This window comes from Anastrepha obliqua, chromosome 5 (assembly GCF_027943255.1).
Source record: "Anastrepha obliqua isolate idAnaObli1 chromosome 5, idAnaObli1_1.0, whole genome shotgun sequence".
NCBI classification, from domain to species: domain Eukaryota; kingdom Metazoa; phylum Arthropoda; class Insecta; order Diptera; family Tephritidae; genus Anastrepha; species Anastrepha obliqua.
In genome coordinates, this window is record NC_072896.1 from 24,329,007 (window position 1) to 24,356,245 (window position 27,239).

At 35.7% G+C, this 27,239-nt stretch overlaps 1 protein-coding gene across 2 annotated transcripts in view; it reads right to left on the bottom strand.

The window, feature by feature from the left end:
- Nucleotides 1–27,239, bottom strand: part of LOC129247306 (scavenger receptor class B member 1) — a 94,625-nt gene that overhangs the window by 51,553 nt on the left and 15,833 nt on the right. The window contains exon 1 of one of the 2 annotated variants that reach the window (XM_054886384.1): nucleotides 2,049–2,771. The exons of the other annotated variant lie outside the window; for it this stretch is intronic. Coding sequence (XP_054742359.1) covers nucleotides 2,049–2,316 — 268 coding nt within the window. The 5' untranslated portion in view covers nucleotides 2,317–2,771. Of the gene's footprint in view, nucleotides 1–2,048; nucleotides 2,772–27,239 lie in introns of those variants that run through there. 2 annotated transcript variants of the gene reach the window in all.

Consider the following 27,239-nt stretch of genomic DNA (forward strand, 5'->3'; position numbering starts at 1 on the left):
TGGTTTTGACGCTAAAACATGCCTACAAATTTGCGGTTGACATTGTGTTTTTTTTTTTTTTTATTTTTGTTTTTTTTGTTTTGTAAAGCCAAATGAAAGTGAAAATATATTTCAGTTTGTTTTTAAATTTCAAATCAACAAAGCCACAATATTTTATTTTGAAGCTCGTGCCCCACTCATAAATAATTTTTTTTTTAATTCATGCATTTCTAAACATGGATAAAAAATGTATTAATGAAAATATTTATGAAAAAAAATATTGCATAAATAAATTCTACTAAATTTCTTTGCCACAATTGTTTGGGGAAGCGTTTAGTTCTATTTTTATAATGTTTAGTTTTTTTTTATAAAATTGAGTACACCAATTATTTCTTTGAACAATTTGAAAGCATACCATTTAAAATAAATTTCATATTTTTCTAAAAAAAATGTCAATATTTGTGAAGAGTAAACTATTAACTTGTATTTCAAAGATAAGAGAAATATTTGCGCTTTGTGCATTCAAAAAAATTTAAGTTTTCAAACGTTTTTTCATTTCAAAACACACCAAATTAAATAACAGTCGCAAAATGTTTGATGTAAAAACTGCACACAACATAATTTGGCTCATTTTTTGGTAATTTTTTAAAAAAAATTTGTTTTTATTTAATTAAAATACAAACGAGGTTAGCTGAAAGAGGCGAATATGCACATAAAAATCTAAAATTTTTGTATGAAGTTCACTTTTGAAAATAATTGTAAAATTTGTTATCTTTTTATTTGCAAAATTTTTTATCTTTTTATTTGCAAAACTTTTCTAAAGTTTGCTTTTATGTTCAAATTGAAAATGAAGATTTCTAAATTTATTAGCATTACATTATTCACCACTCTAAAACCGCTTAAAAGCAAGATTTTAATAAAAACTATTTTTTATTCTTTTAAGCATAATTTTTCAAGCTTCTGAAAACACCTGAAAGCAAGATTTTAATAAAAACCAAATTAATAAATTGAATTTTTTATTTCCTTTAAATTTTATGCTTTTTTATTTTCTTAGAAACTTTAACTGTTAAAATTTTGTCTTCATTTTTTTTTAAATTTACTTTAACTATTATCTTTAAGTGTGTATTTCTGCCATGAAAAAGCTCCTCATAAAAATATCTGCCGTTCGCAATCGGCTTGAAACTGTAGGTCCCTCCATTTGTGGAACAACAACAAGACGCATACCACAAATAGGAGGAGGAGCTCGGCCAAACTCCCAAAAAGGGTGTACGCGCCTATTATATATATATATATGTTATCTTTAAATTTATGTTCGAATAAAAAAAAAATATTATTTTAAACTGAAGTTCAAATTATAATATATATTTTTTTTATTTGCACATTTTTTTTAAGTTTTCCTTTTCAAACTGCAAATAAAGGTTTGTCTTACATAATTTTGCCAGACTCTAAAACCACCAAAAAAACAAAATATTTTAATACAATTTTTAATTTAATTAATTTTTCACATCTTTTAAACTTTACGCTTTTTGATTTACTTAGAAACTTTTATTTTTAAAAATGTGTAATTTTTTTTCAAATTTACTTTAATTAATATTTTTAACTTTTTTGAATAAAAAACCATAAACACATTTTTGAATATAAGTACAGGTAAATTAATAATTTAATATTTTTATTTTGCTTAAATCTTTTTTTCTCTTTCTCTTTCTCTTTTTATTTTCTTTTTTCTTTTTTTACAAATGCCTTCAAAAAACACAATTTTGCTTTTTGTCATCAATGCAGATTTCACTCGAATGAAATTAGTATTGCTGTTGTTTTTGGAAAAGACACCGATTTCAATCAAAATATTTAAGCATTTTATAAACCTATTAAGAATTACAGCTCTAAATCAAATAAACTCGTGCAAATTAATAAATCAACGGTTCTTTTGTCATTCACTTGAAAAATATCACTTTCACTTTCCCCACTTTTCATATTCTCTCATCAATTATATATACACACACCTGTACTTGATATGTATGGATGTACAATACATGTATGGCGCCAAAGAATTTTCATAACATTCAACTTACATTTTGGTGAACGAGCTCGCTTATTGCTTTTACGTTCGTTAAAGAACGAACTTAGAATGCCGGCAGGATTCATTGAACGATTGGCTTTCAAGCTTTTGTTACGTTGCTTTTCAGCGGCGGACGAGCTGCTCGCTATGTAAGGTCCTGTCGTCGTCGCCATTACTGATTGTATATTCGCAGTCAATTGCTGTTGTTGTTGTTGTTGTTCAGCGTCTTGAGTATTGGCTGCGCTATACGGGCGTGAAAATAATTTGCCAAGATCTTTCATTTTCGCGCTTAATTCCTACTTTGACTTATTGCTCAGCAGAATGATAAACAAAGCACTTTGCTATAATTGTGAGATTTTTTTCTCAATATTTGCAATCCACTGATGCATAAATGTATGTCGTATAACACAAATTCGAGTTAAACGATCAGCTTGATTTAAAGTTTAATAAATTTGTTTGAATACTAAACGCTTCAGCTATCAAGTTCAAGCGCACTCATCAATTGTTAATGTTCTTATTCGCACACTTTATTTTTAGAAAAATCTCAAACTATTTTGTCCAACTTCTGCTTTGTATTCGTATTTTTGTTATCCTTTTTTCGGTTCTAACAAATTATTAACGATTCTGTTTGTTTGTCAACTTGCGTTACGTTTTGATTTCAATACTCAACGTTTACGAAATGTTCTTTAAACGTTACAGAGAGCTTTTAAATAAGTTCGTCTACTCGCTTGCGCTGCTCACTTTTGAATGAAGTCTGAGCTGTGCACGACACGTAAATATCGGTTTGGCTAGCCACAGACGCCGCCGGGCTGACTGGCTGATTGGAAGCTGAAGCCGCTGCCACTTTGCGACGTTTTTTTTGCTGCTTTCCTATATGCAGCCGTTGTTGCGGTCGTTAAAGCCGAGTCATCATCAGCAGCGTCGCTTCGACCGGTAATCAGGTAATTCAGAGTCCGAGTTCGAGTTTGTGCTGCGCAGTCACTGCCTAAATCAGCTTGACCATAGGAATCTTAAGCACTTTGATGTTGTTAAAACAGCAGTCAGTCGCAGCGTAGATAAAATATACTAGATAGCAACACCAAGTCTAAACAAATTAGATGCTAGAGCAATCCTTAACTAGCAGCGGCTCACAGTGACCAGCAGAAGCGGCGGTTAAAAATACCAACGCTTACATACACAACAAAAGGAACAGCATTTGCAGCGTACTGTTATCGCTGTTAATGATCATTAACTTTATTGAGCTAGGCAAGCTGTTAAAAAAGTTCTGTGCCTCAACAGACAACTGTTAAGTTTACAGCACTCATCAACTGTTGACTTAGTAAACAATGTTATTTAACATTTAACATTCTCTGGTTTTGTAACCTTTAACAGCGCACTTTTAAACGTTTAACAGCTGCTATTGGCATGTTTTTGCCATGTCACTGACCAACGCACGAAGTAAACAAACAAATTGTTAAAAAAAGAAGTGTTTATGGCTCTACGTGATATTATTAGACAGAAATAGAAGTTTCGGTAACTATTAGAAAAATTCCATAATTACTAATGAAAACATTTCCATCGAGTTTTTGCGAGTCCTTATGCAGAACATGAGGAAATTATAGTACGGAAGTGATTTTGCAAAAATGTGTTCTTTTTTTGTATGTTACAAACACCGGGTAAAACGAAAATAAGTAATTATGTGCTTGGAATATGTTCTACAACAATGACAATAGCAAAATTTTGGCAACAGCGCAACAAAATGACATGCAGATTTTGCAACTGAGTAGTGATTTGTTGTGCAATAAATAAAAAAGTTTACAACTAACGGATGGCAAATAGTTTGTCATAAAAGAAACGCGCCTCAAAAAGTGGTACAGATTCAAGTTTGGTTAAATTCTGTCACAAATAAAACGAAAATTAATCTAAAAATCACAAAATATTCGGTATTCATTTAAATTTATGGCAACGCTCAAAGTAGATCCCATCAGGAAGAATACGAATACACTTATTTCAACGAATGACCCAATTATCAACACATTTTTCAAACGCTTTTATCAATCAATTTTAAGATTTAGCAGTCTGTTAAAATTTAAAGCTGTAGAATTTGAATACGAAACTTTGCTATTTTAAACTTTAGCAGTCTGTTAAATTTAAAAGTGGTTGGTGAACCGGACATTAAACTTACTGTTATTTCTCAAAGAATTTTTATTTTGAGTACACACAGTACAGGCATTTCGAAATTAAAAAAAAAACTCCGTTCTATTTCCATCCTGCATTCGCACTATAGAATTGTCGCATACATTTAATCACTACTATTTATTATTTTTCCATATTGTTCGCTTTTAATATGCAAACGCTTTTATTGTTCGCAGCGCTATTTGTATTGGCAGCTATAGATTTGGCTCTGATAAAAATGGTATTGATTGAAAAGAAATTAACCTCACTTGAAAAATATTACCTTGAATTTTGCAATTAAACGAAACCATGAAAATTAGTTAAATAATAATAAATATTTAATTAATAATAATGTGGTTATACTAGCACTGGTACTCATTTTTCTTGAGAGAGAATTTCTTCAAATGCTCGTTTAACAGTTTTTATATTCCACTTATTAATGCTCATATTATTAATATAAAAAAGTCCAAAGTAAATATGTTCAAATTTATTAGGAGCATTACCATGATAATTTTTAAATATGAAATTTTGCTAATTGAAGGTTTTTTCGAGCGAAAGAAGGTCTATACATTCTGAAGTATAGGCACGCGACATGAAGACCCCTTGATCAAAAAGATAAAAATGCCAACTCAAGAGAATTTCACAACTTTTTATAGCCAAGTAAAAAAATCATTCAATTTAGAAATTAGCAAAAAAGAAAAAAAAGAAAAATTATTAGAATTATTCAGTTACCGACCAGAAAGACGCCAGAGAACCGGAAATCCAGACTAGCCTTCGCAAAGACTCGAATTAAGTGTCTAAAACTGGAAGTCGGTGTTGTTATCTGACTAATCCAAGTACAACCGGTTTGAATGCAATTAGGAATAAAAATATTGAGTCCCAATTGTTGCCAAACAACTGTAAATTAAATGGGCTAGTATTTTTGCTATGATTAAGGTTATTGGGTCAGTGCGTAAGGCTGACGGATTTATAAACTACTTATTCTTCATGGAAACTGAACGTGAAAATGAAAAAGGTAAACAAAATTTGTTATACTCCGATCAAGAGATGATATGAATGTTCCTATATGACAACGACCCAAAAATATACTTTTAAAGTGTGTAAAACGTAGCCTTAGAGCTATTTTCTGATGCTCGGAGATGTGCTTCACTCTTCGAGCTCGATTCTGTTAGAAATTAGCGACTGCTGTTAACATGAAAACAAGTAAGAAAAACCAAAACCCAAGGTAGCTTTGTTTTCCGCCGTAAAAGTACTAGAATTAAGTGTTTTTTTGTTGTTTGTTTTTGGGTTTTTTATATGAGACTGGTTTGTAATGTATTTTTGTGCGTTGAACACGACGCTGGTATCCTGATCTAAAGTGCTCATCTCGTTCTGGTTTTCAAAAAATTGGGGATAAAAACCCATAAAATCATATTTTTGGTCAATCTTTTCTTCTGAACCTGAAACCTTCATTTCTTAAAAACCTGACGTGCTTGAGACGACAATCTGCCCAAAATTTAAAGTTCGAATCTTGCGCTATAATAATCATATATGAAAGTTTCTGAAGAAAATAAGCAACTTGAATAAAATGGAAGATTAACCCCAGTGGAAGGAAGATCCGGTGACAAGGATTGAATTGCAAATTTTTATGGGCTCAGCTCATAACAATTCCTATTCGGTGTTTTTGAGGTCATTCTTTACAACTCCGATGTCAACCTTTCAAAGCTGAATATGGCGGGCTCCATACGGCGTACTCGAAATCAAAAAGTTGAGACCTAAGGCTATTCAAATGAACACTCAAATATTTTTGCGGTTGCTGATATAAATGTTTCTAAAAGTTTTAAAACTTAGGCATCTCAGACAGTGCACTCTGCCCAGAATGTGGAGAGGAGGATGAGACGGCGGACCTCTTTCTGTGCGTCTGCCCAGCCTTCGCTCGATTTAGGCGTGAGGTCTTTGGCACTGATGTGTTAAGAAGCGACCACCTTGGCTCCTTAGCACCACAAGATCTACTCAGATTTCGGAGGTCGAGTAGATTTAAATAAAAAAATTAAAAAAAGGATTCGAGTGCGTACAATGGACTTAATTGTATCTGAGTGCTGTACTTGTTAGTCTGTTCCAAAAAAAAAAAATCTCAAAAATGGCACCCCTTAGACTTTATGACTCGCCAATCGCGAATTTTAAGCCAATTTTAAATTTTTAAAGTTTACAGCAGTTAAATCAATTGTATTTGACCACTATATAATAAAGAAAATCTCAAAATCTCTAACATCCCTTTGCTAAAAATAAAAATATACCAAAAATAAATTTTTGCTACTAGCAACACAATGGAGATCTAAGTGAGATCTTTTCACAGATCAGACAGGACTACTTAACCTACTCGTTTGGTGGATTAATGATTTTAGTACAATATTTTGAATGAACTTCGATTTTTCTCGCAAAATAACACTTATTTCTGCATTCCTTTAAGTTCTCTGAGGAGGAATATGAAAGCACAATTTGATTTTCTATAGCTTGGAATAAATGTTTTTTTCGCAAAAATTAACCTTCCGACCACTGTGTGTCCTCCAAATAGAATAATTTGCTGACACCATCAAAATATACCTACATTTATTTCCAGGATGTTTTCTTTATTGGACTCACATCTTCTTTCATCATCTGCACTAGTTTTCAGACACTTATTAGCCCACTCTGGTAAGCCAAGTTGTCATCACTCGAAGCTTGTAAAAATATAACAAATACTTTTCTATTGACTCATGATTGGCATCTTTTTTCGGCTGCCTTTATTGTTGCTATGCATAGCAGAATAAAAAAAAAAACACAAAATATACAACATTTTTTATAAACAAATTTGAGTTAAAGGTAATTAAAAATTACTAGAAAAAAGCGACTATTTGCCTTCCGCTACGTAGCATAAAAAAATTCAATCGAGGTCATTTACTTGTTTGATAAGACGCGCTACTCCTAACTTGTTCCACAAAAATGTTGCTACCCAAGCACTTCACACCCCTTCAACTTGAAGTTGTTCGTTTTACTCTGCATTAAATTTGCATGAATCATTGCGGTAAACCCCGCAACCACAAATAGAACTTTGGACCAAAATCATCATTTACATATTTATTTATTTGTTGGTGTAAAAAGTACGATAACATTCCCCAAGTCATCTGTGTAAATAAGATGTGATGTGTGAAAATGTGACGACTGGGCGGTTACCCAACCAAAAATGTGCGAGAATCCAGTGTCGATGTGTAAATTAGACAAAGTCCACACAACCACAATTAAATCACACATTTTGTCGTCATCAAGTGCAAACGCAACTTTGCCGACCGTACCGACTTCATACACAACATTTATCTACGAGTATCAATACAAACAGATCAATAAAAATTTGCGCATAACAAATTGTTAGTTTCGGTTTCTTTTTATAGATTTTCGATTACTTTATGGCTCTTTCATATGTATGTTAGCCATTGCTTGTTTGCCTTTGTACAGTTGTATGTGTCCAAGCCGACATCTCCAGCAACGATTCGAGAAGTTTCAGTTGAAGTTGTTTCTTGACTAGAATCCCTTGATAGGTGAATGCAATTCAATGCCTCTACTTAAATATTAATTTTTGGAAATGTTGACACACATATGAACATACTTGTATGCACTAAGTATGTGTGTGTGTGTGGTGGTCTGAAGTGACCGCGTTGATATATAAACGCAGCCGCACAATCGTCTGTAATTCGTCATTGATGTTTGCTGCTAACCATTTATTTGTTTGATTAGTTAAATGGCTATGGTGGGGTAGTATAGTGCAGAAAATAGATTTTGAATTGAATTAGTTGTGAGTGTTTTTTTACGCGTTGCCGACGGCGTTTGTGTGGACAATAGTGATTAAGAAAATACTAGAAACGTTTGAAGGTTTGACAACTTTACGGTGTATTTAAGTGTACGTGCATGTGCATAAATAGATGGAGAAAAAATTTAACTTTCGATGACTTCAAAAACGGCGGAGATTCCCTTACACCTCGCCTGAGAAAATTCTTTCCTTACTCTACGTGCAACTGGTGTCTTTAATTTTCAGCCGAGGCTTATTTTTGGGCTGCCAAAAGATGTGTAAAGTGAAAAAATCTACGCTGTTTAACTTTCAATGTGATTTAAATTATGTTTCCAAATTGCATTTTACTCTTTCAACAAAGCGTCTTCCGAAGAAAAAAGAAACCTAAAATAAACAATCACCGGGCAAAAGTTATTTTCTAAAAAATATAAAATAGTGCCAACCAAAATATGCAAGTTACGCAGTTTTCCTTCATGTTTTTGCACCCACGATAACATTGTGTAAACACGCTGTAATGCTTTCGCTTTTAAGAAATAAATCGTTGGCTGGGTCGTGTAGTCCGAGTGGATACAAACGCTTCGGCTCTGAAAGTATTCGATGCGATACCAGCTGGTGGTAGGAGAGGAAGAGGAAGGCCTCTAGCAGAGGAAGAGGCAGTTCTCCTTTGCGTTGGAAATATCAGGTGGAGAAAGACTTGGCCTCACTTGGTGTGTCCAACTGGCGCCGGTTAGCACGAGAATGAAACGACTGGCACGCTTTGTTAAGCACGGCCAAAATCGCTTAAGCGGTTATAGCGCCAATCAAGAAGAAGAAGAATAGTAGAGGCAAAAAGGAAGTTCAGGAATAAGGCAGTTAAATCTTGGTATAAATAAAATAATTTGTAACGTGAAGTCAGAGGAAGGCCAAAAAAAATGTTAAAGCTATTTAACAGTGCCGCAAATGTAAGCTGCCGAATACTCTACTAAATACAAGGTGACGCCGAATAGCTTTTCTAAAATTACAAAAATATGTTGAGTGATGGAAATTTTCATTTTGACCTTGACGCACTCCATTCACTGCTTGTCTGTTTGCATACTCCAGCAGTCTGGTTCGCAAGTGCCAAAAATTATAGGGTGTAAAAGAACAAAAAAAAAAAAATGTTCCAGAAAAGCTTAAGGGGGTGGTAGGGTTTAGCGCTAAAAAAAACACTTTTTTTTGAATTTTTTACAGAAATATGGTTTAAGATACTTTAATAAAATCAGTTGCATGTTATTGTACATCTTTTCAATAAGTTTTTAAAAAATATTAATAATAAAATATTGACAAATAAGCCCATGACAGAGTTTTTTTGGAGATATGTTTTTCGAGAGGTGCTCTGCGGTGCCAATCGGCATTCGTCGTAGAATCATCTGAAACTAAAAAAGTCGAATTTTTCAGTTAAAGTATGACGTAATGCTCCCCCCCCCCCCCCCCCCCCCCCCCCATTAATAAATTTTTTTTTTTTTTTTCATTTTTGTAGTTTTGGTGGCAAAAAAACGTAAAACGAGCATTTTTGGCGAAAAATTTCGCCATATTTGTAAATGAAAAAAAACAGTGGGGGGGAGGAGGTATTTTTGATTTAGAAAACGTGTGCCAAATTTGAAAAGAATCGGTTGAATAGTTTCGGAGTTGTGATTGGCACCGACTTTTAAGAAGTAGTTTCGGGAAAAACGCGTTTGAAAAAATGACTCTGAAAAATTATCGATGCTCCGCATTCGAGGTAGAGTGCCTACAAAGGCTATATCTTTGAGAGTTCTGCTCCGATCCACTTAAAATTTTGACACAACATTCTTGAAATGATTTACGATAAGATGAGTGAAGAAAAAAAATTTCGATTTTGTGACCGCTGCTCATCTTTTGAGGCCCAGGACATTTCTAACCAAGTTTTGATACTTTCAACTGAAGGGAAGCCTATTTCGGACAAGCCATTCTGCATTGATCGAAATAAGTGGTAGTCCGAAAAGAAATGGGATAAGACTTCTTATCCGCTACTTTGGAAGTATGCCTTAGTTTGGTAGATGGAAAACCCATTACTTGTGTCGGGTCGCCCATTTTGACCGCTTGAAGAAATTCAGCCGCGGTGATTCAAAGCACGTCTATGACATCGTAACAGCTGTCGAATCTTGGATTTATGCGTATGAAGCGCAAACAAAACTGCAATCAACAGTATGGGGGTTCGAAGACAAGCTTAATCCAAAAAAAAGTTGTTCGCGGAAGAAACACCTCAAAACAAATGGACACGGCTGTTTTTTTGGAAAATCTGGTCATGTTGCAAGTGTACTACTAGAGAAACATATAAGAGACAATCCCGAGTTGTACACAACCCTTTGTTTGCCCAAAGTTTTGGAAGATGAGTTATTCTTCGCCAAGACAATGGGAGCTCTCAAGAGCTCGGCTCACAACAATAACGTTTTTGAGCACTTACAAAATCGAATTATTGTGCTCTACAGCGTTGGATTGGCCCCTAATTATTTCTAATTTCTTTTTATTTCCGAACATTAAAAATAAAATGCGAGGTCAATGTTTTTCAACGCCTAAAAAAAAAGCTGTTGAAGCTTTTAGACAGCTCGTCTTGAGGGTATCCACTTCTGAGCGATTTAAAAATTGGTTCAAGCAGAAGGGTTTTGACTTACAAGGAGAATATTTTGAGAAACAATAAAGCCATTTCCATTATTGATTTACTGTGCTTTCATTATTGGGTGCAAACAAAAAAGGAACAAAAAAGGAAATCCTCGAAGCGATGAAAATTGCTATCAAAATAATCTGATAAAAGCTTTTGAAACAGGCCTGATCACCAGACAGTCGGTTCTACGTAACCGAAACGACCCGGATTTATATCCGGCCAAGAAGTGTCACTTCAGCAGCATTCCCCGTATATGTAAGGGGAATATTTATGCCGCTATAACAACAACAAACAGAGCACACCTTTAAAACGCAAAATTCAGGTGTCATTTTACAGTGGCAATTTTTAATAAGTTGGGCGAAAAGAAATCCATTATTTTTGCGCGAATGCTTAAAACTGTTTGATGGTCGATTTTTAGCCGCTGGGTCTTGCTATAACTACTAGCATGCCGGTCAATTTCGATTATTTATGTGATTTTATCGACATTTTCTTCTTTAACATTTTTCATCTTTAACATCAAAAATGCCTGAACGGAATCGAGGAAACAAAAGTGCACGTAATTCGCTGTTACAATAACGGCTCCACAAACACCATTCACAATTTCAGCGGTTTGGGTTGCATTTTCGCCTATTCGCCTTTATCAAAGAAAAACTGTAAAATGTACCGAAGTTTCTCTTTGTTGACTTCCATTGTAAACACCCTGTAACTCACAACTGAATGGAACAAAAAAAAAACAGCAAAAGAATGTTTTTCGTATGAAATATCACCTTGCCAACGAGCAAAAACTTGAAATTGTTTGATCGATACTTTACGAGATATCGAACACTACAGCCATCTATCGAGAAAAAAAAAATTTTTTTTATTACATTATTCCTACATTAATCATACATCTGCCATACTGACATCTAGTACATTTTTTGACAATTAGTTAGGAAAATTATTAAAAAAATTATTAAGAAAAAAATGAATTTATTTTTCCCTAAACTAATATTATTCGACCTTGAAGAGCTGCGGGTATGCGTATTTGCAAAAAGTTCTCAGCTTCAAAAATTTAAAATATTGCGCTTCGTAAATTAGCAAAGTCATTGTAAACATCCTAACTGGATATTAAAACGATTTAAAGTAAAACAAGTAAAATAAAGGAATGCGCTAATGAAAACAAAAAATATACATATATATAATTATATGAAAACATTTATTATTTTTCAGATGTTGTTTGCATTTTATTTTAAACGAGTATATCAGTTCGCATAATATTCGTATGGGTTGTGACATTTCATCATAAGCTGAAATTGCTTGTCATCATCATGTGTAAGAATATGTGCGTGTATGTCTTGTCGTAAATACAGGTAACATTGGCCGCTTAATTTTATTCTTAAATTTACATATCGTTTTATTTAAAAACTACAAAATTTTATCAACTATCATCAGGTGAAAAACACAACTCGTAATGTGCGTGTCAGCGCGTGTAGCGCCTGCTGAGACAGGTAAGATAATTAAACATAGCACAGCATTTGCTAAATTTTTTTTACATAATAAAGTGTTACGAAATAGTTTTGCGCGAGATTGAAATTCAATATATAAACATTAATAAGCAAAACATTGCAGATATTCCCGACTCTTGCCTTGCAGTTGAGTTCTTATTGATGTGCTTAAATTGAACATTGAACTGCTGTTTCTGGCAACAATTTGTTACTTCTTTTATTTTTCTCAAACCGGTTGCCCCCCTCGAAGCATTGCTTTAACCTTCATTCGTGCTTAGAATTCTTCTAACATATTCTTGCATACATTTGCGTAAACATACATACATAGAAGTACATGCCAGATGTGTAACACACACCTTCGAGAGCACTGCAAGTCTGTGAATGACCTTATTTACTGTTCAGTAAACAACTTTTTTCTTAAATTCTGCAATAAGAAGTATGAAACGGTGATTTGAGTTTAGGTGCTGATGAACTCAGTTGAATACAACAACAACTCAGTCGATATCTTCAATTGATAACTTGAATTGGTGAAACAGTGCAACAACCGAAACCAGCCCGTACTTTGTTCATATTTTCTGAAAGTAAGCCTCATTGCCCAAATTAGGCTAAGGACTTGGAATACGGCAACTATAAACTTTTTTATCACTCTCTAGAAAAAACTACAAAATATTGGTTGGTTGGTTCTGACGGCACACTGTCCCACCCCACATCACGCAGCCAAAATGGGACTAGGCCAGAGCGATGCCGCTAACACATGCAACGAAGCGAATGCTTGGGTTATTTTGGAACACCTACTCCTACCTGTCCTGCTCTTTGTAGGACTTGAAAAATGCGCCTAGGATCTACATATTTTTCATTCTTGAAGGATGATGTTGAGAACAGGCTGAATGGCTTGTTTAAAACTCGAGAAGACGCCATTTAGAATTACAATAAAATAATAATTTGACTCCAAATAGAACATAGCAGTGGTAACACAATGGACCCTAGAGGGTTCCTAATTGAGATCTTTTTACAGATCAACCAGCACTACCTAACCCAACGATGCCTATACAGTAATAAAGCACTCCATGGATTTGCAAAAGTTAACTCGATTTTTTACGGCTACATTTTGCGACCTAAGTTTGTTTCGAAAAAAATTCGAAAAATTATTAAAATATATAAAAATTGTACAGGAAAAATTTTCGTACAATGTTTTAACCCATTAGCCCCTACCTTAAGCGCACAGATACCTGTAAAATATCGAAAAATTTTTTTCATAAAATGTTAATATAATTCTTTAAGAATATGTCAAAAAAATTTTTAGAACGTAAATTTAAGTATTTCTTATATTATAGATCGTCAACCGTGACGACTCTATTCTTTGCGTTCGAGTGTTGGGAGAGGTATAGTTACGTTGCCGATTTTAGAAGCGTTTTTCTCAAAACTATATTTTTCGAATTGGCGTACACGATAACTCGAAAAGTTATTGACCGATCTCCCTTTTGCACACATCTTTTTTATGATATTAATTTCTATGTGAATTTACAATTCGAAAATTTTTCGAAAAAATAATTTTTTCGAAGCAAAAATAATAGGAGAATTCGCCCCAAAATTCATTTTTTTTGAAGCATTTTATTCCGCGATTTTTTTTTCATTCGTTTTTAATTCATATAGAAATGATGATATTAATAAACAAAAAAATTTTTGGTTTTTTGTATTCAGGTCATTGACGCCGATGCTACAATGGCCGCCGATTGAGAAGCCCCGCTGCGACCTTCCTGGAAGAATTGAATGTACATCCGCCATTTTAAATGATTAAAAAAACAAATAAAAAAAATGTATATTATTTTAATGTATAAATAAACTGTATGCCAATTTTGAAAAAAATATATTGACTTTTTCATTTTAAATAATTTTAATGAAAATTACGGAAAATATGGCCGTTTACAGGTATCTGTCCCCTTAAAGGGCCGTTTTAACTCTTACTGCAAATAAATCCTTCAAAATACTAATTTGGAGAGTCGTGAGAGGATTAAAATGTTCTAGAAAATTATGCTACGAATAATTTTACTAGAGGCTTTTCAGGTAAAATCTTCTTCATTACTTGCAAATTCTTAATACAGGACATCAGCGTTCACTGCAATAAAATCATTTTATTTCATCATTCATTTCTATATAAATAGATATGGTGAAAAATTAATTTCCCCCTTTTAACAAAACTATAAAATATTTAATGTTTTAATAATTATTTTAATAATTCACAGTACAAATTACCTTACAGACTAGAAAAAAAATGTAAAGAAAAACAATCAATACAAATTCAATACTAAGTAACTAAATTTAAAATTTGATAGTTGATAGTTGAGTAAGTAGGTTTGAATATTTTGGACTCCTTTTGTACTTAATTGACAATATTTCGAAATCTTTACTGAAAGTCCACGCCAACGGATTCAAAACCAGTCATGGAACCGGATCTGGATGGTACTTAGACGAAGACACTAAGTACTTCTAAGCCACAGGACAGATGGCCACGGTATTCCTTACAGAAGTCTATGCCATATTGAATGGAGCGTACTGGCTAATTGAGAAAAAGTGGCGGGGCAACAGTATTGGAATTTGTAGTGACAGTCAAGCTGCACTAAAAGCTCTTGCTAACCCACACTGCTCTTCGAAGTTAGTCGGTGAATGTAAGACAAAACTGAACAGTTTTGCAAAACACAACAAAGTTAGTTTTATTTGGGTGCCTGGACATTGTGGTATTACAGGGAACGAGTTAGCTGATAAATTGGCAAATGAAGGCTCTGCAAGTATGCCACTAGGGCCCTGAACCCTTTCTAGGTGTCAATTTCGCATTGATTCAACTATGGATTGACGACTTCTTGAGGTCTACCCATAGAGGTCGTTGGTCTGAGTTGAATTCGTGCAGAGTAGCCAAGTGCTTTGTGAAAGAACCAAACAGGAAAACAGCGACATATCTCCTAAAACTCAACAGAAAGTATCTGAGAGTACTGATGGGTGTAATAACAAGGCACAACGTCTGTGGTCAGCATATGGCCACCATGGGGTCGTAAACAACCCGATATGCCTATCCTGTCTTGAGAATGACGATACTGCAGAGCATTTTGCCTGTAGCTGTCCTGCATTTTCCAGAATCAGACTTAGGATATTGGGTTGCGATATACTGAGTATGGATAAAGTTCATACTCTTCCTCTTCCGGATCTCTTAAAATTCATCAATGAATCAAAGAGATTTGTGGAAGAGTGATCTCAAACTAATTTCTCTGTCTTACCACCCACTTTTTATCTTTCCTATCTCTATTCCTTCTACTGAAATCTATCCGAGTGTAGTACATTGGTCTACTGACTGAGTGCTTGGACTTGTCCAACCCCCCACAAATCCTAATCTAATCTACCAAGGGTATATTCCTATCTTGGTTGGTTGGTTGAAGTGGTGTTTCACCAAGAATCCAATTAGTGCTTGCCATATCCTCGCTATCAACAAGTTATACGGTTAATCCTTCACGACTATATCCAGTCTGAGCGATAGACTGGATACCGGCCAGCTCTTCGAGATTTTCAAAACAAAGGTATAACATTCCCGCACAGACGAAGTGGAAGTAGCTTCCCTTTCCTGCTGTTAATTACAACTATACACAACGTGAATTTCAAAATAAACAAGACTAGCGTCATAAAAATGTATTTGATGGCGCCATCTTTTTAATGAGTTAGTGCGTTGGGAGTTACATCCCTAGTTGACTTCCAGTGAAAGCTTGGTGACATTCAGTTCAGTGGAAGCGAAGTTATTGCGTCCAAAGTGTCAGTATATTTGTGTCATCGGTACAAAAATGAACTTCGAATAAAGAGCTAATAAAAAAATTTTGTCTTAAAATCGTTAAAACGTTTACCGAAACATGTGAATTGATGAAAGAAGTTTATGGCGATGATTGCCTATTTCGTGCCACAGTTCATGAGTGGCTTACACGTTTCAGAGATGGTTGTGAGGACATAAATGACAATGAACTACGGGCCGCTCCAAATCAGAAATCACCGAAATCTACTTTGAAATTGTACCGAAAATTGAAACCGAAATCAGCGTTGAAGTTCATACAATCGGAGTTGAATATCTTCAAACATCGATTTATCGCATTTTAAATGATTCTTTGGACTTACGAAAGGTCTGTGCACGTCTCATTCTGCACAAATTAACTGAGGGACCCAAAACTGCTCAGAATTCAACATTTGAAAGACCTCATTAAAGAGGCGGGAAAAGTCGAGAACTTCCTTTAGAACATTGTAACTGGTGATGAAACGTGGTGTTTCCAGTATGAACCTGAAACTAAGCCTCAAAGTGCCGAATGTAAGGCTCCAGATGAGCAGACTACCAAATAAAGAAAAATCTACCCAAAATCGGTTTAACCGTCAAACACCAACAGATCTTGCAAAATCCATGTAATCAATTGTCAACTAATCGTATATGTCATTGTTAACCACTTGTTTCTAAACGTATATATATATTTATTCCTTTTACTCCATAGTGAAGCATAGGGCTACAACAAAACTCTTAAATCTGTCCCTGTCCAATGACATTCTTTTAATTTCATTCCAGTGCATTTCACTTAATGTTATCTCCTTCTCTAGCTGTCTTCTCCAAGTATGCGCTGGGCGTCCCCTTCTGCGTGATCCCTGTGGGTGTATGGTGTATATATGGTATTTGTATATATTTCTTCTAATTGAGCTTGGGGGCATTGGCCCTTCAATATCACTCTCATTCCATCGTTTTGTAAATCAAATTACTTATTGTCTAACGACAGGTGTAATATTTTATGGAAGAAATAAAAAAAAAAAAAAGATGAGCCACTACCCCAAAAATCGCATTTGGAGAAGTCAAAAATCCAGTCGATGCTCATTTGTTTTTCCGATTCCAAGGGAATTGTCCACAAGGAGTTCGTGCCGACGGGCCAAACTGTCAATGCAATCTTCTATCGTGGCGTTTGAAGCGTTTGTTGCTTCACTGGCGCTTATTGCATGATAAATCACCATCTCATCGATCCACCCTTGTGACTCATTTTTTGACTAGAAATCGCATTTTAACCATCAATCACTCACCGTATTCGCCTGATATGGCTCCCTGAGACTTCTATCTATTCGGAAAATTGCATTTGGCCATGAAAGAAAAACTTTTGCGTCCGTGGAGACTATCCAAAAGGCTTGTACCGACATCCTGAGGGACATTCCGGTCAATGACCTGAAACACTCTTTCGAAAAGCTTTTAGATCACACAAAACAGTGTATCGAGATCAGGGGGGACTATTTTGAATAAATAAACGCGGAGTTATCAGAACAAAGCTCCTGAGTTGTTTATTTTGAACCTCACCTTGAATTGTAAGGGTTACCCATTTTGGCTGCCTGCCGTGAGTCCGCAGGCATTTCTTCGTTTGGTGGTTACGGTGTAAGAGAGTTACTGTCTGAGTTTAAACATTTTTGAAATTTTTCTTGGACTCCGATACTTTAAAATGCACACAAAATTTCCTTTCTATAGCGGTATTCCTTGTATTTTGATATGTCAAATATATATGAAAGTACGCCATGCACTTCAATCAATTTGAAATTTCCAAAGTCCTTTTAGATCGAGCAAAGTAGTATTTTTTGTATACGCAACCTAAGAAATTACTTAATAACTGGCCTAAGAATAATTTATAAATACATACATGCTTGTACATATCAACAACAAAGTCAACTCATATATGTACTTATACATATGCATTATCTCATTGTGTTTCGCATACATACAAACGTATGCATTATTCATATGTATTACGCAAAGTTTTGTGTGCAAATGTTGTTATCTCATATCCGTACATACATAATGTGTAACATGTCTGCAATTATAGATAATGCAGTCAATGATTGTGAAAGTAATTGCAATCGAATTCTACATACTCGTACGAGTACGAGCAAACGGCTGCCGACATCTTAAAGAACTGCGCTGGACGCATGCACTCGCAGCTCGCAAATGTTCTGGTATTTCTGTAACTCGCAGTGAAATGTTGTTGCATTCATCTTGTAAGTGATAGGTGCAAATTTAATTATAGTGAGTGGTTAATAATTGGCTATAGAAAACTTAATAGGTAGTTTAATATTAATAACAGTGTTTAAATAGTACCTAATGCGCGAATGTAATGAAGCGCAAATAGCGATGTGCGAACGTAAGCCAAAAGTCCTACTGAGTTGGTAAGCATTTCAGCGCTAAATAGAATTACAACTCTGTAAGTATGTGTTACTGGCTATAGGAATTTATAGAGATTAGTGTTTATCAAAAATGGTTTTGATTAATTACATATATCTACATATATCATCGCTTGAGGGGCAGCTTTGAAGTGTGAGGAAAATAATTGACTTCAGCGGAAAACTGAACGAAATTGGTGTCGAAAGTCCAACAACAATTAATATGATAATGGGCGGATGCGAGTGCGCATTGCCCACATTAATATACTAAAAATTGTTGTACTAAATGTGGACTACTTTGTAGATCCCAATGGACAACTATTGGGTAGTCGAAAAAGTCTTTTCGTATTTCTAATCAAACTTCAACTCATTTTTTTTTTATATTTATAATGAACTTTATTGAACCAAATATGTACCATTTTGGTCGACCACCTTTTGCCATTTTTCTCCTAGAGACATTATTCCATCAGTGTAAAACTTTTGTGGTTTCTCGGCGAAAAACTGCGACAAGTAATTTCCACAGGCTTCTCTTGAAGCCAACTTTACTCCATTAAGGGAGTTCTGCATTGACCGAAACAAATGGTAGTCCGATGGTGCAAGGTCAAGGCTATATGGTGGATGCACCAAACCTTCCCAGCCAAGCTCTTCCAGTTTTTGCCGAGTCATCAAAGATGTGTGTGGCCTGGCGTTGTCCTGATGGAAGACGACACCCTTTCTGCTGATCAGTTCTGGCCGTTTTTTTTCGATTGCTTGCTTCAATCTCATCAGTTGTTGACAGTAAAGTGTAAAATCAATCATTCGAGCAGGCTGGAGCAGCTTATAGTGGATGATTCCTTTCCAATCCCAACAAACACACAGCATAACCTTTCGAGGCGTCAATCCTGGCTCTGCGACCATTTGTTGAGCTTCACCACCCTTGCACCATGATCTTTTTTACACATTATTGTCGTATTTGATCCATTTTTCGTCTACCATTCGCTTCAGAAATGGTTCGATTTCATTTCGTTTCAGCAAAGAATCGCAGATGTTAATTCGGTCCATTAAATTTTTCACAGACAATTCATGTCGTACCCAAACATCGAGCTTCTTTTTGATGTTTGATGTTTGAGGATGAATGTTTAGTGCCTTGGCGATGTCATGGCAGCTTACGTGACGGCCCTGGTCAATTTTTTCCATAATTTCATCGACTTTTTCAACGATAGGTCGACCGGAGCGAGGTGCATTTTTCACATCGAAATTTCCAGAACGGAAGCGAGCGAACCATTGTTGTGCTACACGAACTGATACAGCATCGTCTCCGTAAACTTCACAAATTTCATTGGTGACTTGCGTGGCATTCTTCCCTTTTTTATACAAAAATTTCAAAATATAGCGAATTTCTTCATTATTTTCACTCATTTTTGAACAGCTATAACTTTTTTTCAACTTCTCCGAATTTAATTTTTTTTGGCTAAATGAAGCTTAAAATGTCACCTTTCTAGCACCATATGACAAAATATGTTTACGCCCAAACGCCCGAAAACACCCGCCCGAATCCACACGCCCGAATGTATATTTCCCCGAATTGACAGTTTCCCGAATTTTTTTGCCCGAACGTCTTCGCCCGAACCCATTTGCCCGAATCCTTTTACCCGAAAAGAAAAAAAAATTTAAAATAATTAAGAATTAGTATACACTTGAAGTACATGCAAGAAAAGAACAAAAGAGTGCTATTCCTTTATTTATTCATAACAAATGTTGTCAAAATTCTTGTGTCAAATTCATCAGTCAGTCATTCGTTCTTAATTATTCATAAAAATGGAAGAAATTGAGGAAGTGGGACAACTTGTCGGAAAAAAATTAATAATCGGAGGATACATTTATGTCAGATCCAAACCGTCGAAAAATAATCAATTCTATTGGGACTGTCAATTGGTTCGAAGAAAAGAATGCAAAGCGCGGGCAATTACATTGCAGACAGTTTCTGAGTTAATAGTTTTAAAAGGCCCTAAAAAATCTCCTCATGAACATCCGCCCAAGTTAGAGCGACACCACGTCAAACCTGGATATCACTCCAAAAACGATTACGCACAATAACGGAAGAATACCAAAGATATAAAGAAGAAAACAAAATTTTGGAATACTTAACTAATTTAGCATACAACATTCAAATATCCTAAATTCACACAATTCAATTTCTTTCACACCATGCCATATAATTAAAACTTGTTTACAAAATTTTGAATTTTAATTATTTATTAACATTTTTATATAAAATTTATTTTTATTTTTTCGGGCATTTTTCGGGCATTTTTCGGGAAAATTAATAAGATTCGGGTATTCGTATTCGGGCAAATTTATTCGGGTAAATTATTTTCGGGTGATTGGGTTTCGGGTGAATGTCCATTCGGGCATGTGTTTTCGGGATTTTGACCTGGAATCGACAAAATACGAAAAGACATTTTCGACTACCCAATATTTTTTTAAGAATACAATTTTGCCTCCTGGATAGAACTAGGCAAAGCATTTTTGGAACTCTAACAAAGATTACGAAGGCGGTCAGTGCGAAGTATGCAGCGTGCAGCGTGAATGGTGTTCAGCTTCAACAGAACTAACTACGCATTGCCAGGACAATAGCGAGAAAATTGCGCTCCATTTGCTATGCGAATTTCCGGGTATTGCGTCTATAAGGCTTGTGAGAAACTATATAAGTATGTTTGTGTGTATGTATATGCACTTAAACCTATTAACCAATGCTTTGCCCTACCATATGAGCAAAAAGTACCGGGAAACATTACAGCTGTCTAGTTTACCAGTGCCAATTATGATTGACGTACGACGTCTATGGAAAAATTATAAACCTTCGGGTAGGATGATTAATTTTGCGCCACCTTGTATTATCGGTTTATTCGAAAGAACAAACATTTGTATTATTTATGGAATACAATTTCAGCCTGGTTTCGCGGTACCGCATCCTGTTATGCCAGTTTCCCCAAGACCTGGATGCTGGTTTCTGGTACTAATTGACGAATGGCTTGTGCGATATTCATCCGAAGGGCCTGAATCGTTAGTATATTGTGCGCAAAACATCGATCCTTCAAGGATCCCCACAAGAAAAAATCTAACGGCGCAAAATCGTAGCTCTTATTCTGCCAATTGACTTCGCCGAGACGGCTGATGTCAAGATTGCCGAACTTAGAGCGCAAAAGATCAATTGGGGCATGAGTTGTGTGGCGTGGATTGCGATCTTGTTGAAGCCAAAGATCATTTAAGTCCATGTCTTCGAAGTTCACTTATTATGTCTCTGTGAAGATTTCTAGCTAGGAAGAGCTGTCGCGTTGAAAATAACATGATTAAAAAACAAACTACTTTATGGATCACCCGTAAGTATTTATATCCGGATTTTCGCCAAAAAATAATCTTTTCGGTCGAAGCCCTTTATTAGCTTCGTGAATCCATTATTAGAGCTAACAAAATCGACAAGTGCTCGACGAAGCATCAAGGCGTCTAAATATATAGATTGAGTGCCTAGTGAAGCTCATGATCCCACGAGCGGTATGAGATTTACGGAGATATTGACATAGTCAAACGAGTCACCCTGCAGCGACTAAGGCGACTGAGTCATGTCGTCCGTATGGAAGGAAGTGCTCCGGCGAAGGTGTTTGAGACGGTTCGACGGCAAGAGGACGCCCTCGTGTCCGGTGGAACGACCAAATTCAAGACGACCTGACTTCTCTTGGCATAAGAAACTGAAAAAGGTGTGCGGCAAACATAGACCCTTGACGAGACCTTATTCGGCAGGCTGTAGCTCGGTAACCGGTCGCTACGGTCAATTAAGTAAGTAAGCTTAGTGAAGTTTATGGTATGACGGCATCACCGGACCTTAGTGCTTTATAAGGATAAGATATTAGACACTATTGATTATTCTCGGTAGAGAGCAATACTAACCGACGTTCGCTGGACAGTGCTCGTCAATATCGATATATTAAAGCAGTAGTTTCAACAAAATGGCATTACTGAAATTTGATCACTGGGTAATTTCACGACGAGCGTTTATCATCTGGTCGCTCCGATCATGTGACTTAACATTCCTCATTCACTTTCTCTGTGTTGCATTAAGTTCTTAGTCTACGTTAATAAGCCAAGCACTTTGAACGAGCTCGAGGCCAGCATTCGAGACGTTTTCACCGGAATAACATCCCACGTATTGGACCGAGTCATCAAAAATTATACCGATCGCTTAAACTATTGACAGCGTAGCCGGGATGACCATTTGAGTGATGTGCGAGTATAATGGCGTGAATCATCATCGTCATAGCATTACAGTTTGGGGTGAACTATTGCTTCTATTTGGATTCGCATCCACGACACTCGATCATCAGCTTTTCGTTTGTAATATCGCTATGGAAATATCTGATCCATAACTCCACAGTCGCCTTCAATGTCAAATCTTCATTGTTTTCTCGGCCGGCATCTTCTTCTGTCGGATTGGTTTCTGTCGGCATTTTCTTGTTGTGGATTTGTTTCGAAGAACACCGTGAATGCAACTTTAAAATAAAACCGGAATTCATTTGATATCTCACACCGTTTTTGTTTGATTTAAATAGCTTCTCTCAAAATTTTTATCTGGTCACCCTATACTACACATGCCAACAAAGGAAGTACCTGCCCATATGAACAGCATTTATTTTTGTTAAATTATTTACTTTAAAATTAGAAAGGGATCAAAGCATAATTCTTTATTTTGCGCATTTTTTTAATCTATTTCCAATTCTATTTTTATTGAATTTGAATACAAAAGAAAAACCAGTGTACTACTATCAGGCATCTTCATGAATAAAAAATGTCTCTAATTACGAGTAGTTCTAAATCAATTTGATTCTGCATTTTGATTTGTTTACTTTTGATTTTTCTTACCAGTGTGTGTGTGCATGAGTAGGTTATAGAAAATAAGTTCAAAGGGGTCAATAGATTTTTGGCGCAACGCGAATCATTTTTGTTTTTGTTGTCGCTGGTAGTTATAATACTTTAAGTAGCACATTGATATGTTAAAATTTATTATATGCCGGACATGTGCTATTTAAAAGTAAATACAAAAAACATGAACTAATTTCAATGTGTTCCCGTTAGAAACAACAAAACAAAAAGTACATTTTGGAACTGAAATTTAAGACGAAAATTGTGTGTGGAAGCTATTTGAAATGACTTCCTTGAACGGCATTAAATTATTTTAGTCGATCGAGGCGACTTTAAACGAAGCACAAAACACTTAAAGGAAGTGATATGTAGATCTCTTCCGTTCAAATTTTAAAGTACATTCGGATTTGATTCATGAGTGTCACTTGAACATTTATTCCTCAGTCAATATTGGTGTGTTTACCTTAATGCTTTCTGATGTTGAAGATGGAATTTGGCAACTCAAGACATTAACAAAATCTGATGGACTACCTACGTATCTTTTTATAAACTGCTCTGTAATTGCCTATCCACTTTTATTAATTTTCAATAAATCACTTGAACGGGAAGAGTTCATAGATTCCTGGAAAGCAACGACCATTAATCCAGTATTCAAAAGTGGCAATAAAAATAATATTGCCAATCATAGACCAATCGCCAAATTATCCACGGTTTCAAAATTATTTGAACTAATAGTGAAAGATAAAATTTATGGTTAATTTTTAATTTTCAACCTGCGGGCTTTAGGATTTCACTCCACTCTTTTAAAATGGATTAAATCCTATCGCTCCTCTGGGAAATGTGTTGTTAGAGTTGCTGGTGCGTCATCTATTTATTTTATTGCGTCCTCTGGTGTTTCCCAGCGAAGTATGCTGGGTCCGATTGGTTGGTTGGTTGGTTTGAGTGGTGATTCTTCCAGAATCCAACTAGCGCTTCCGCACAATTTTGTTGCCACATCTTCGTTACCAACTTGTTTACCAGTTATTTACGGCATGACTATATCCAGCCTGTGCGGCTCAAGAACCTTATTAGGTTCTTGACATCTAAGCCAGACAGTTGTTCGAGACTCTCGAACAGCGGCCTGCCCAGGGTTAACATTCTGTCCCTCCATAGGGCAGGACATTCACAGAGGAAATGGAAGATTGTTTTCTTGTTCGGCTGGGTCCGCTACTTTTTTATCATTTTTGTTAATCGCATTTCTATTTAATTGTTTTAATAACGCAAATTTTCTTTTGTACGCTGATGATTTAAAGATATACTCAGTGATTGTAAGTACAGCGGACTTTATGATTCTACAATCTGATTTAGATAACCTCGTTTCTTGGTGCAAAAGAAATAATTGAGATTTAAATATAAGCAAGTGTTTTTATGCCCAAAATTTGCTTCTCTTAAACTCACTTTCTACCGCATGGGGGGTTCTGGATTATTCTAGATTCTCTAGCTGTAAAATTTCTTTCCAAAAACATTTAAATTACAGAATTGCTTCTTATTCGACGTTTTAGGTCGGATTTTGTTGGTCCATATACTCTAAAGCTGTTAATATATGTACCTCTCTACTGCGTTCGAAGCTGGAGTACACCGTCTTTAATTGGATACCATATTATGCTTGTCATATTAGTAGGTTTGAACATGTCCAGAAAGCTTTTGTGCATTATGCTTTGCATGCTTTGGATTTCACTGATCCAATTTTATTCTGTGTATATGTAAAAGTCGGTGCTTGCTCATTAATCTAAAAACACTAGATATTGGAAGGGATACTCTCTCGCTCACTTTCGTTTTCGATTTGATAAGTTTGGCGATAGACACTTCACCACTACTCGGGAAAATTAATTTCAATATTCCTCAGCGATGCTTACAAAATTATGATATTTTGTGATTAGGGATGGCTAGAACTAATTATCCTTCCAATGCTCCGATTTCTACAACTTTGAGATAATTTAATTCGCATTCCAATCATATTGGCCTAGATTTTTCTGCAACAAAGAACCACTTCAAATTGTTACTAAATTAATTGTTCAACTAAACTCTAAGTATTATCTAATATTCTTTCTCTGTAAATTATAAGAAATGCTACATTTTCTTACATCCATTACAATGAAACAAGTAAATTATAAATGTAATTTATTTTTAATTGAATTATTTAGCATTAATCTGGTTTTCATAGTCTATAAGAAATACTGCATTTTTAGATTATTAAATAAAAAATAAAAAATAAATAAATAAATGCTATTTAAAAAAATAAAAAATGGGGCACGTTGCTCCGCTCAAAACTGCGCAAAAACTTTAATGGGTATGCAAAGTTTGTTGAGGGATTCAACTCATAATATTCTGTGATGTGTAAAAAATTGGTTTGCTTTGGAAAATGAAAGTACCAAGAATTTGATTGATGAGATGTGGAATGTTGGCTTAAATATTTTAATCAATTTGCCCACTATTTTTTGCCCCATATGTAATGATTTTTTATATCTTTTTAAATTAAAGATTTGGCTACTGAAGCTTTCGTCCCTTCTTGGAACGATAGCTGGTTCTTATCTGACGTTCATGATAATTTTTCCAATTTAGTTAATTTAGTTAAATGTATCCTTATAAATGTATCCTTATAAATAGAAATAGGCAGCCATCATTCACCAAGTATGTTCCTAAAGGGGACAAATACACGAAATAAATGCAATACTTTCTGGAAACAAAACAGTAGTGAAAGAAATTGGACGGTTTTCAGAATTATGCGGAAAGAGGTTTTACCTCCCGGGCAAACTCAATGCCAACCATCCACTTAAAGTACTGCGGAATACTCGTAATTTAAAAAATCTTTGGGTACAACCAGACTGGAGGACTGAGTGCATGGTTGATGCTGACACTATGAATGTGTTGGTAGTTGAAATGGGTGAGGTACCACTCTGGCACTCCCCAAGAAGCACTAAAGCGCCGCTTTAATACCATTTTTAGATCTCCTACAGGCAGATAATACAGCCAGCCAGAGCTGTTGATGTAATGAAAAATACTGAAGGGATTTAGGTTGACGCACTGCCCCAGGCTATCGAAGAATGGATCACCCAGTGACCTTAAACGTCTATCTGCCAGAGCCGGATATTTACAGAGAAAGTGCACAACACTCGCCTTCTTTGAACGGTCCCCACAGCTTCTGAAATGGGGGTTAAAAGCTAATCCTAGCTTTTCCGCGTGTGTGCCGATCAGTGACCGGTAAACACAGCTACGAGTTTGGAAATTGAATGGCGTGGAGTCTCCAGGAATTTATGAGTGCTCCATTTATTGTAGTGGGGCCAAAGGGTTTTCAAAATAGCACATGAAGAAATGGAGCTCCATCTTTTCTGCGCTTTCCGAGAAATAATTTGTGCAATTCCCCTTTAACAACTGTCAAAGGGATGCCGATATCCGGGTAGGAGGTCTCTAAGGCCAATTCAGTACCCTTCCTGGCAAGCTCGACAGCAATTTCATTTTCCTCTGCAATTTCATGTCCTGGAATGCAGATCAAAGAAATGTTAGCTGCGCATCGAAGAGATTTGACCTCCTCTTTACAGGAGTTTACTAGTTTGATTTTGCACCATGGCGTCACCAGAGCCTTGATCGCACCTTGACTATCCGGGAAAATTTTAACATCTCCCTCTCTTCCTTGTTCCCTAAGCATTTTGCACGCCTGCAGGATCACATAGACTTCTGCCTGAAATACACTAGCAGTATATGGCAATTTTAAGGCTGATTTAGAGAAAAGCCCTGCTCCCACTCCCGATTCCATCTTGGAGCCGTCAGTGAAGACAGAGGTGCAAGCTTCGGTGCAGATTTCCCCTCAATCCAATCCTGCCTATTTGGAAAGATTGGCCGGGCACTACACTCAAACTCCAGTTTGCGGATAGAGAGTCCTGTCTGTGAACTGTTACATGATCTTGGCAGTAGCCATGTCACTGAATCACGCGGTGGCCATCATCGTCAAAAGTTTATGAGATGTTGTAGTACCTACCAGAGAAT